This window comes from Petaurus breviceps, unplaced genomic scaffold, assembly GCF_028583685.1.
Source record: "Petaurus breviceps papuanus isolate PSGF00001 unplaced genomic scaffold, PetGlider_PUasm1.0 68, whole genome shotgun sequence".
Taxonomy (NCBI): domain Eukaryota; kingdom Metazoa; phylum Chordata; class Mammalia; order Diprotodontia; family Petauridae; genus Petaurus; species Petaurus breviceps.
The window spans coordinates 519368-532226 of record NW_027186452.1 but is presented as its reverse complement, the minus strand read 5'-3'; the positions used below and the strand labels follow the sequence as shown (position 1 = coordinate 532226).

Here is a 12859-nt window from a genome sequence, read left to right as displayed (position 1 = left end):
AATAAGTGTGCCTATTGTGGGTCTCCCTGGTCAAATGGACCCAAACAGTAGTGATTAATGTATCTCTGTTAACCTGGAAAAAGGTGTGGAGTAGAGAATCCCCGGGATATGTCCTTACCTCTATTTTGTTCTTGGAAAAAAACATGATATTTTCAGGTGACACAGCACTAGTAGAAATGGCCAATGTGTTGGATGACAGAATGAATATCCAGAAAGAACTTGAGTCTGGAACAGTGGAATGAATCTAAGAAGATAACATTTAATAGGGATCAATGTAAAGTCCAATACTTGGGTTTATGAAGCCATCTACCCTGGTGGCCGCATGGGCAAGTTTTGGGTAGACAACTTTCAGGTGAAAAAAGACCTGAGTTTTCTCTTGGTATGAGTGGAAATGCTGAGGGTGGCATGGCAGCAAGTAAAGCTGATGAGATCATGGGCTACATTAATGGAAGCATGGTTCCCAGAACAAAGGAGGTTATGGCCCTGCTACTCTATTCTATCCTGGGTAGACCCCAGGAATGAGTGACACCATATTATGGGAAAGTCATTGACATAAAGGAACATGTCTAGAGGAGGCAACCAGGATGGTGAGAACCAGAAACTGTCATATAAAGGATTGGTTGAAAGATCTAGGAATATTAGATTGGAGTAGAGAGGATTTGGGGGGTTGGGGATAGGAGAGGGACATGTTGGCTGTGTTCAAACAGCTGAAAGGCTGCCATGCAGAAGAGGAATCTGTTTTGCTTAACTTCAGAGGACAGAGCTAGAAACTGTGGATGGACATCGCTAAGATTTCAATTTGAAGAGTGGCTTCCTAACAATTAGAATTGTCCCACAGTGAAGGCAGCCTTCTAAGGTAGTGGACTCCCCATCACTGGTAATGTCTAAGCAGAGGCTAGATTACGACTTTCCAGAAGTGACATGGGTGGGACTTGTCCCATTTCAGATCAAGGTTGGATTAGACAGTTGAGGCCCATTCCAACTCTGAGTTTCTTTGCTTTTAAATACGAAGTTCCAAAACTATGGACAAGGGGGAGTGTCTCTACCTGGAGAACTTAATTCTTGGGAGATCTCAATTAAACCACTTTTCTAATGCTTTATTATAAAGCTACCTTGTGGTGTTTTCTTTTTGACGATATTTTTAATGAAGTAAAAAAAATTAAAATCCACCTTCCTGAACCATGGCTGATCAAAGGCAGAACAAGCGTAGCTGCATCCGAGAGGCGTTCAGTGTTATCAACACCAGGGTTGGCATCAAGAAGAGACGAAAAATGCTCCATCGTTTTAAGGTGCTGCTCCTACTGCTTAAAATCCTTTTCTCTTTTGGTAAAAGTGGGGCTCCGTGTGGCTAGGGTTGGAATTGGGGGGGACAATGGTATATGAGAATGGAGATGTGCCACCGGAACTAGAAACCCTTAACTTCTAAAGACAAGCGTCTTCCTGGAAGCATTGCCCTAAGAAGTTCTTGGTTCCTTCCTCATAGGTCTTTTCCCTTTCAAAGTCTTGTGAGGATTTCCTGTCTCAAGCACTTATGATGTACCAAGAAATTATTTCCTTCATACTTGTAATTCCCTTACTTCCTTATTCCTTTCATTTAAAAAAAAGAAAAAGAAAAAAATCTAGATTTCTTAATAGTATGATGTAATGGAAAGAACGCTAGGTTATCAGTTAAGAGACCACGTTCTGTTCCTTACCCTGCTGGGTGACCTTGGCCAAATCACACATTGTCTTTGAGCCTCTCATTCCTCACGTCTTAAGGAGGTTCAACCAGGCTATTTCTAAGGTCATTTTTGGCCCTGAAAGTCCATGATTCATAGAATTCTAAAATTCTCTGATACTGAGGATGAGATCAGACCACAGTGTCCTCTTTCTTAGAATCCTGTCCAGCTTCAGTACAGACAGATACTTATTTTTAAATCTCTTCAGTGTGTCAAATAGATACTTATTTTTAAATCTGTCAAAATGTTCAATAATGCTCCTGCCTAAAACTTTGTTTTCTGGACATATTGTACCTTGGTCTAAGTTTCTGGATCTTTAGGAAATGCTTTGTCAAAGGTTTCCCTTCTTTCTTTAGGGTTCACAAGTCCCTAAGCTACTTTTCTCTAATTACCCTGAGTTGCACCACCTTTTGTGGGTCCCTAAGCACCACAGGGAATTGTATGGGAGCTAGACAGCCATTCCCTGATCATTCCCTGATAAGCCCTGGCTTATGCAGAACTAGTTTTCAGTGCAAAGGTGTTGGATGTCTTTCCTGATAGTAAAGAGTGTTCAAGCCTCTTTTTTTCCAGGGTGATCATAAAAAGAATCGCATGGAATTTGCAGAAGGTATCATCAGAGAGGTAGGTTGACTTAGATCTAAAAAACTGACAGCATCTTAGGGTATTTATAAATGGTATAGTTTTAATTTGAGATAATTAGAAACATAACTGGATAAGAAATGGCAATATTAATGGAAAAGGTTATTTTCTTTCTGTAATGCTTCCCTCTTGTCAGCCGAGGCACATTTTGGAAGACCTTAATCTGGTGACTGGAATATAAATTTGGAAGCCCTAGGTAAAGATAGGGCAAGGCCCAGTATGGGGTGCAAAGGCCTTCTGCGGGCCTGAGTTTTCTCATCTACAAAATGAGGTTCTTGGATTAGAACTCTTTCCATTCTAAAATTTTATGATGATTTTTCTAGCTCAAAATTTATGTCCACATCACCTGTTTTCCTCTCCCTTTTCTGAGCATCTTGTCTCGCAGAATGTACCTTTGTAGCTATGTCCTCCATTTGGATGAAACACTTACCACATGTCAGTGTTAGGAGACTCAGTCTGAAGGGCAAAGCAATGGTAGGAGAGCCTGGAGGTGTTAGGAGTCAAAAATAGAACAAGATGAAGTTTCAAGCATGGTACATCACTGCAGTCTTCCTCCAGACCTCTTCTACCTACAAGGAGAACTGCCTGACAACAAACTGCCCCACCTGGAGTCAGTCAGGGCCCCATTGGGGCAAGCTGCCTCTGCCACCCATGACATTTTACACAGCATCCTGGGTGCTGGTCTTGTCTTTTCTTCCCTCCTTATTCTAAGGCACCCTTGCAGGGCTTTCTAAGCAGCTTTCTTTTCCCAAGCCTTCTATTTGGGTAGACTTCTGTTCTCTGACTGTAGCTTTCAGAAAAGTTTGCCTTTGCTTATCTCTGAGAGGTCCCACAGCATTTGCTTTCTGATGTATATGGGGAGGATGTAGTCAAAGGTATGACAAATAGTTTCATGTACTTTGGCAACCAGAGAGGGAACAGAACTTTTTTGATCTATGGCTATACCTGGTTGCTATGGAAACTGCTTTTAGAGTATCAGATTGATCCTCTGATGATCCCTAGCATTGTTGGTATATTTTGAAGAAATCTCATTTTGGGAAATAATTGACTTTATTTTTTTAATAAAAAAAGAAACATAGCTAATAAGGTATGTTGTGGTCAGAATGTACAGAATCCACAATTGTACAGACAATTAGTTCAGCTACTTTGGAAAAATAAAATATCAGATACTATAATTAATGTAAGGATATGTGAAATTTTGAAGTATAGATTGGCTATAAGCACTTATTTATATTATTAAAATCCAAGAAATGAATTCAATTTTCAGATGTCTCACTGTACTAAAAATCCCTTCCTTTCCCATTTTGAGTTAGAACAGTGCTATTCACATGTGACCAGTTTCTAGACTTAACTGGACCTGTAGGTTTGGGTGGTCTATATTTGTTTTGTAGGAAGATGACTTTAGGCACCATTCTATATCAACTTAGATCAGGGGTGGGGAACCTGCAGCCCTCAAGGCCACATGTGGCCCTCTTGGTCCTCAAAGTTGGCCTGTTTGAATCCAAACTTCACAGAATAAATGAGGCCACATGCCACCTTGAAGTCACAGGTTCTACACCCCTACTTAGATTAATTTAACCAATCCTAGGTTTTGAATTTGTCAATTGTCAATGGTTTAATTATGCTTAAAGACATTTCCACTTTGTCTTGCTTTGAATGTAATAAATTATTGAAGTTTTACAAATTCGTCTATCCATAGACATCTGTAGATTGACAGATGGAATGTAATATATGATATATATATAAGCTACAGTATCTATGTTGATAATATGGTACTAAAAACCTGTTGGTTTATTTCTCTTTCTTCATTGGAGGGCTCTTATATCAAACAATTTTCTTAAAAAAAAACAAAAACTCAACAACTAGCCTTGAAAGCAGATGTTAATATAATGCTTGCAGGCCCAATAAATAAAAGGCTGTTTTTTTGTGCTTCCTGTTAGCAAAATTAACCAATCAGGCAATCACATGGGATGTAGTGCTTCTTTTGAGTCCATCATACTGTATAATAATACAGCACAGTATGACCCACCTAGAGAAAAGGTAAGGAAGAATAAACATAAAATTACAGTACAAATCCATAAAGTATCTGCCAGCCCATGAGGCCATGTTATACTGCCATCTCCTGGTTAGGGGTGGGGAGGATATTTTTTTTCCCGCCCACTTAGTAATATTTTATTTTTTCTATTCACTTTTTTTTTTAAAGCAATTGGGGTAAAGTAACTTACCCAAGGTTACATGGCCAGTTATTTTGTGTGGGTATTAAGAATCTGAGTCCAGAACTGATCCCGGGTCCTCCCGACTCTGGGGCTGACGCTCTTACTCACTGCACCACCTGGCCACCCCTCTATTCACTTTTATAAAATTTTGAATTCCAAATTTTTTTCTCCCTCTCTCCTTCCCCTCCCCCAAGAGGTAAGCAATCTGATATAGGCTATACATGTACAATCATATTAAATGTGTTTCTACATTAGTCATGTGGTGAAAGAAGATCAGAACAAAGGGGGAAAACCACAAAAGAGGAAAAGAAAGAAAATAGCATGCTTTGATATGTATTCAAACTCTATATTCTTTTTTGTTGTTGTTGCTTTTTTTGGAGGGGGAAGGCAGGGCAATTAGGGTTAAGGCACATGGCTAGTGTTAATTGTCTGAGGTCGGATTTGAACTCAGATCCTCCTGACTCCAGGGCCAGTGCTCTATTCACTGTGCCACCTAGCCACCCCAAACTCCATATTCTTTCTCTAGATGTGGATAGCATTTTACATCATGAGTCTTTTGGAATTGTCTTAGATCATTGTATTGCTGAGAAGAGCTAAGTCTGTCAAATTTGGTTATCGTTTAGTATTGTTACTGTGTACAATGTTTGAAGAGATTTAAAAAAAATTATCCTGAGTATGGGTCACATTAACGTACCATTATTTTTCCAACCCAAATTCAGTCAAAGGCCTTAAAGCAAACCATTAAATTTGAGAGTAGACCACAGGCACAATCGGTTATACTGAAGATAAGTGTCAGACATTTGTTAGTTGAACATTCATTGCCATTTCAACTTTTAAAATTCTTGGTGTTTCCTTGATTTATTTTTCCTTTTACATGTAACATGAAAGTGGCTAGATCTGTGAAGGAAACAAGTTGAAAGAAATCCTAATTGTCCCACCTCCACAAAAAGATGGTGGACACATAGTATTGACATGTGCCCTAATTTGAACTGATGCAGTGAGAGACAGATGCATGGTTGGCACTTGACCCTAACAGAGGTTAAACTATGCCAACTATAGTCAGATCATTTATATTTCCCTGGTGAGGTTCAGTTTTGATTTAATGCTATTTTTGGGGGGGGAGGAGGGGAAAGGCAAGGCAATTGGGGTTAAGTGACTTGCCCAAGGTCACACAGCTAGTAAGTGTGTCAAGTATCTGAGACTGGATTTGAACTCAGGACCTCCTGACTCCAGGGCCAGTGCTCTATTCACTGTGTCACCTAGCTGCCCCAATTCAATGCAATTTTTAACTATATAGGCAAGACTGATGCAAAAAGTTGACTAAGTCAATAATCATAGAAGAGATTATTTGTACCTGTGGGTAGGTAGTTCCATAAAAATTTTGACATGGCTAGAAACTACTGACTTTTAAAAATAATTTTGTTGTCATAGTTTTTAGATCCTTATGATGGTGACTCTGAAGATATACTGAATCTTTCAGACTACAGTTTGAATAATTGTTCCCTTGGGGACATGAGCTGCAGCGAAGTTTCAAATTCACAGAACTCACATATCCCAGAAGAGGTCGCTGTCCAAGACTACACCTTTCTGAAAAGTCCAGAACTTGCCAAATCTGCCAGCTGGAGCTCTCCAGCACTAGAAACAAATGACGTGTACATGCAGCCCATGAGCGAAGTAAGATTGCCAGTAGAGATCATCAGTCAAGAGGTGAGAGATTGTTCATCGAGACTTTCAGAGCCATCTGAATTGTCTGTGGATTCTAGAATAATTCCCGAGGTGCAGGGGCCAAAGTTAGAACATTCCTGGTTCATGAATATTGATCCTCCTAAACCTGTAAGACACTTGGAAAACATGGCAAGAGTGCCCTTGCTGCCTTCCAGGCTCATGCATGATAAGGACATTAAGTTGTATAAACCACCACTGTTCAAGAGGAAACTGGAACTACCACATTCAGAGTGTGAAAAAATTAAAAGAAAGAAACAGCACATGGCATAAGCTAAGGTAAGTGGCTTCTTTCAGTGAATTCTAAAGCAGTTTAGGGAAACACGATGATGTGATTCACATCTGATTCTTTCAGAAAGTCACTGAAGCAGGTCCATGATGGACTTAAGATGCTTTACTTGAGTCTTTAGTGAGACTTTTAAAGCTGTGTTGTCATAATTCCCTATGGATTCATTTTAATTTGGCTTGCTCTGAATCAGATATTTAATTGATACCTATGCATGGACAGTTTTACATGTGTATATGCCTATGCAGAGATATACAAATGCACACATGTATGCATTTATTGTGTATTTACATACAACATAGTTATATATCTGTATAGATAGAGAAAAACACAAGCACACTATATATGTAAATGAGCCTGGTTAGGGGCAGGGAGATTTTATACACACAGTATATTCTTCATAAGCGTGTACAACATATGCACATATGTGCTGTGTTCATGACACATATCTAAACATATATGCATGTTAGGTGGCATAGTAGAGTGTAGAGAGAGCCAGTCTCAGAGCCAGAAGTATAAAAGTTTGAGTCTTACCTCTGATACGTACTGGCTGTGGGACCTTGGGCAAATCACTTAACCTCTCCATGGTTGTTAGACACCTCTTTGAGACTAAGATGTTGCAGAGAAGGTGCAGTCCTGCATTGGTAGAGGAATTCTTTATCCAGGAATTCCTTACATATGCTATAACAGGCCTTGTCACTATCCCTGTGTGCAAATATGAGAGGGTATATGTTACATATGAACATGTGTGAGTGTGTTCAATCGAAAGGGTACTGGATTTGAAGTCAGAGGACTTCAGCTACATCAATCTGTGTGACTGGCAACCTTCTCTGTGCCTCAGTTTCCTCCTCTGCAATGTTGAAAGACAGGACTAAATAATCTCTAATGCCCCTTTTGGGCTCTAAATATATATATACATATCCCTCTCTATGAATGATTTGTAACACGTTGTTCTTAATTGAAATCCTCCTTTGGCACTTTATAGTTGTGCAGAGATGGCTCCAGGCTCTGGAGAGCTTGGCCAGTAATGGTCTAAGGACCAGCCCAGCTGAATGCAAAGTAAAGAGTTATGTCACTAGAACAGCCACCAGGTGAAGAATTTTTTTTTGGCCCCAGCAATTTATTGAAACCATCCACTGAAGCAGGGAGTCTTGAGACCTTTTTTTGAACCTTTGACAGTCCAGTGAAGCATATAGATGCCTTTTAATAAAATGTAGGATAGGGGCGGCCAGGTAGCACAGCAAGTAAGAGCACCGGCTCCAGTGTTGAGAAGACCTGGAGATCGAATCCTGGGCTCAGACACTTAGCACCCACCCAGAAACACCTGGCCGTGTAACCTTGAGCAAGTTACTTAACCCCAATTGCTTAGGGGCGGCCAGGTGGCTCAGTGAGTAAGAGCACCGGTTTCAGTGTTGGGACGACCTGGAGATCGAATCCCAGGCTCAGACACTCAGCACCACATCCAGAAATAACTGGCCGTGTAACCTTGAGCAAGTTACTTAACCCCGATTGCTTAAAAATAAAAAAAATAAAAAAAAAATAAAATGTAGGATAACAAACTACTGTTAACAAAGAAAATATGGTTAGCCAAGCATTAAATGTACCAAGTTTACAGACACCCACCTCAAACTCTTCATTAGGGGTCTGTGGAGCTCAAGTTAGAAACCCATCCCCTAAGATGTGGAAGGGTTATAATCTGCATTGGACAAGGGAACACTCATGTCAAAGAAATCATGGGTTTTTAAAAAAAGTATTAAAGCAATAGATCACTACTGAATAAAACCACAAAGTGTTACAGAAAACTATAGCCTATTCTAGTCTCTCTAGATACAGTAAAGCTTGATAAATTCAGATGACAGTACAGACTAAACTAGTATAGTGAAGTAATAGTTCAAGTAATACAATATTTTTAAGAAATAAGAGTTTATTATTTTAGTATATTCAGTAACAGTTCATAAAGATTAGCATCAGTCTCTACTGTTAAGGATGGATAAGAATTTTAAATGATGGATGAGAATGTTGTATGATTAGTTTTTTCAATGAGAAAACACCTTGTTCTTATTTTTTTCAAAGTTCTCTAATAATTTCATTTATGCTACTTTATGAAGTATTTGTTAGACAGAAAATAAATTTATATGTTCTTAATTAGTAAAATCTGAAATAATATGCTTTTATCATCTTTTTTCCCCTATTTCCCTGCCCACCTGAAAGTGTATGTAACATTTTTCTCCCTTATTATGGTAAGCAAGTTTGTAGTGACCTGGGCAGTAAGGTGAATTTCTGTCTTCTTCCACAGCTGCAGCTGGGACTCAAGTTTTCATCATTGAGTTTAGGTACTTCAGCCTTTTGCTGGTTTCAAGAAGTGCCAATAAAATGTAACCAATGAAAATGAGTCCTTTGTGAATCTCTTAAGGAGCCTGGTAGAGTAGAGGTACAGACAGACTGAGGCACTGGATTCTGATGCTTTTATTCACCAGTGACCAGAATGATGAGACAGGGTAACTGAGAGCCGGAGCTGACTTGGTCTTTGCTCTAAGATTCCTAGAGGAACAGTTGAAGACAATGAGAACCAATGAGATTAAGTGCTTTGCCTGAGGTTCCAGGGTCAGAACTGATCCATAGGATCGGAGGTTGAGTTGGAAGAGACATTAGAGCTGAGGAATCTGAGGAATCTAACCTCTCTGGCAGAGGTTAGAACACTGGGCCTTAGACTCAGGAAGACCTGAATACAAATCTGGCCTTAGACACCTACTAGCTGTGTGTCCCTGGAAAAGTCACTTAACCTAGGTCTGCCTCAGTTTCCTCTACTGCCAAATGAGGATAATAATACCATGTATCTGCCAGGTTGTTGTAAGGATCAAACAAGACAACAGTTGTAAAGTACTTAGCAGCACAGTGCCTGGTACATAGTAGGAACTTGACAAATGCTTTTTTCTTTTACCTCCCTTAAGTGACCAACCTAAGCTCACACTGGTACTAAATGGCAGAATCAAGATGTATAGATTTTACCATTTTGTCTCATAATTCATTTACCTTTTCCTTCAAGAATTTGGACAGCAGGCCATTTGGTGCATGTATCTTCAGTATTGATATTGATTATCCGTGGTACCTTTTTAGTAAAATGCAGTTTCCCTGCTTATCTCTTTTAAATAGGTCTGTTTTTGTTTTTCCTTTATCTGAGATCATAATTGTTACCCCTGCCTTTTTTGATCCAGCTGAAGCATAAATAGATTCTATCCTAGCCTTATATTTTAAATCTGTGGTACATTATTGTTGTTTGTTTCAAATGTGTCCTTTTTAAACAACATGTTGTGGGGTTCTGGTTTTTAATTTACTCTGCTATTCTCTTTCATTTTATGAGTGAATTAATCCCTTTACCTTCACAGTCATGATTGATAACTGTGTATTTCCCTCCATCTTACTCTCTTCTATTTATCCTTCTCTTTTTATTTTTTATTTTCATTTATTTTTGCTTTTTGGAGGGGGGGAGACATGGCAATTGGGGTTAAGTGACTTGCCCAAGGTCACATGGCTAGTAAGTGTTAAGTGTCTGGGGCTGGATTTGAACTCAGGTCCTCCTGACTCCAGGGCTGATTCTTTATTCACTGCACCATCTAGCTGCCCCTCTTTTTTTTTTTTAAACTTGTCCCCTCCTTAAAAGTCTGTTTTGCTTCAGACCAACCTTCCTTAATCAACCCTCTCTCTTTTCACATTTTAGCCCCTTTCCCTTTTGTTTCTCTTTGGGGTAAGATGAATTTCTATAACGAACTGTGTGTATATACAGGTTCTTCCTCTTTGAACAAGTTCAGATGAGAGAGGTTCACACATTGCCCACTTTTTGTCCCCAACTTTCCCCTCTGCTATAACAATTCTTCCTTGCCCTTCCTCTTTTACATGAGATCATTCTTCCTTTCTTCCCTCTTCTACCAGTGCATCCCTCTTTCTCACCCTTCCATTTTTTTAGATAATCCCAGCACAATCGATTCACACCCGAGCCCTCTGTCTGTGTAGACCCCTTCTAACTATCCTAATAATAGTAAAGTTCTTCATTCTTACATGTATCATCTTCCCATGTAGGGATGTAAACAGTTTAGCCTTATTGAATCCCTTATGATTATTACTCTTTCAGGTTTATCTTTTTATGCTTCTCCTGAGTCTTGTGTTTGAATGTTAGATTTTCCACTTAGCTTTGGTCTTTTCATCAAGAATGCTTGAAAGTCCTCTATTTCATTAAATATCCATTTTCCCCTCATAGGATGTAATGGGAATGTAAATTTTGAAGATCTTCCCTGCCCCTAGGCTAAAGTGCACCTGAAGCCTGGGGTGGGAGGCTTGTTTTTCAGCAGATACTTTTTGATTGGCCAGTGGGTCAATAAGGTTGTTACATTCTCTGAGCCAGGAGGCTATATAAGCCCTGATGTGAGGCTTTGTTTTGGGGGCTCACTTTGAGAAGTGTTCTGTGATTTGATCTGGATTCTGGGAAGCCATTTTCCTGAGCCCCCCGGCTTTGAAAAAACCCAGATGTTGACTGGGTATGGATGTAATGGTTGGACAGTTTGAAATCTGTCTACTAGATCTGTTTCTGTCTTGATAATTCTGCCTGTATACTTTGAAGTTCAGGGTGCTGACCTTTTTCCCCTGAACAAGGTAAACGATATATGTCTGGCTGATTAAAATAAGCTTGTTAACCCATTTTGAGTTGCTTTCCTTTATCAAAGCAGATCCAAGAACCTGTTGTGGCAGACACCCTGAGGACACTTGGGGTGCTTGCTGCTACATAGGATTATACTCAGTTTTGCTGGGTAGGTTATTCTAAATTGTAATCCTAGCTCCTTTGCCTTCCAGAAGATCATTATTCCAAGTCATTGGAATAAAAACCAGAACTCAACTTCTTTATCATGATAGCTGCTAAATCTTGTGTGATTCTGGCTGTGGCTCAATACTATTTGATTTCTTTCTTTCTAAGATGCTTGCAGTAGTTTCTCCTTGACCTGGGAATTCTGCAGTTTAGCTATAATAATCCTGGGAGTTTTTATTGTTGGAGGTGATCTTTAAGGATCTTTTTGGAGGTAATTAGTGTTGCTTTTCTTTTTTAATTTTTACTTTGGGGGCGGCCAGGTGGCTCAGTGAGTAAGAGCACCGGCTCTGGTGTCAGGATGACCTGGGGATCAAATCTGGGTTCAAATACTTAGCACCACACCCAGAAATAACTGGCCGTGTAACCTTGAGCAAGTTACTTAACCCCAATTGCTTAGGGGCGGCCAGGTGGCTCAGCAAGTAAGAACATGTCTCCAGTGTCGGGATGACCTGGGGTTCAAATCCGGGTTCAGACACTCAGCACCACACCCAGAAATACCTGGCCGCGTAACCTTGAGCAAGTTACTTAGCCCTGATTGCTTAAAAAAATGTTTTTACTTTGCCCTCTGGTTCTAAGCTTCTTGGAAGTTTTCCTTTCTAACTTCTTGTATAAAGTGTTGCACCTTGTAATTATTGCTTTCCATTGCCTCATTACTAATTTAATCCTAAGGGATACTGATCACGTTTGATCATGTTAATTTGGTTTATGAAATAGTGATTCAATGGAGACATGACTCCTTAGAATCAAAGGGGAGGAGAGGATTTAAGATTGATTAATATTGACTAATAGTTAAGAGTTTTAGTGATCACTACAACCAGTTTCTAGGGTTTTGATTCAGATTTATTTTGAACAAGCCTTGGTAGAAAAGTTTGGAAGAGACTGGTGGGAGACTGTGCACAACTGAGATATTTTTCGTGGCACTAGGTCTCTCTCATGATGGAGGTATCTGCTTGGGGACTTTCCAGAAGATGTCCAACTCTATTTTACTTGTTGCTATGGATTCTGGAGAGCCCCTTTTGCAAGTCGGTGTAATTATGGACCAATCACAGTCCTAGTTTTCGTTGGAGTAAATCTCAGGTAATGAACTTATGTGCGCCAACTAGCTGCCCCAACAAGCATTTTTTAAGAGCCTACTTTGTGCCTGGCTCTAGGCTAGGTGCTGTCGATAAGGAAGGTCAAAGACAGCCCCTGCCCTCAAGAGAGACAGCATTTAAACTACTATGCATAAACAAAATATATACAGGATAAATTGGAGCTAATCTCAGAGGCAAGGTACTAGAATTAAGAGGGATTTGGAAAGGCTTCTTGCCGAAGGTGAAATCTGAGCTGAGATTTGAAGGAAGCCAGGGGAGCCAGAAGGCAGAGATGAGGAGGGGAGAGCATTCCAGCATGAAGGACAGCCAGGGAAAATGGCCAGTCA

General features: G+C 39.8%; 1 protein-coding gene across 1 annotated transcript; it reads left to right on the top strand.

Annotated features, from left to right (window-relative positions):
- The first annotated feature begins 1154 nt into the window (after window positions 1-1154).
- LOC138174053 (uncharacterized) lies at window positions 1155-6599 on the top strand. Its single transcript, XM_069104197.1, has 3 exons — window positions 1155-1337; window positions 2289-2339; window positions 6005-6599. Exons 1-3 carry the CDS (start codon window positions 1182-1184, stop codon window positions 6566-6568), a joined length of 771 nt encoding a protein of 256 aa, XP_068960298.1. The 5' UTR covers window positions 1155-1181; the 3' UTR covers window positions 6569-6599.
- The last annotated feature ends 6260 nt before the right edge of the window (window positions 6600-12859 follow it).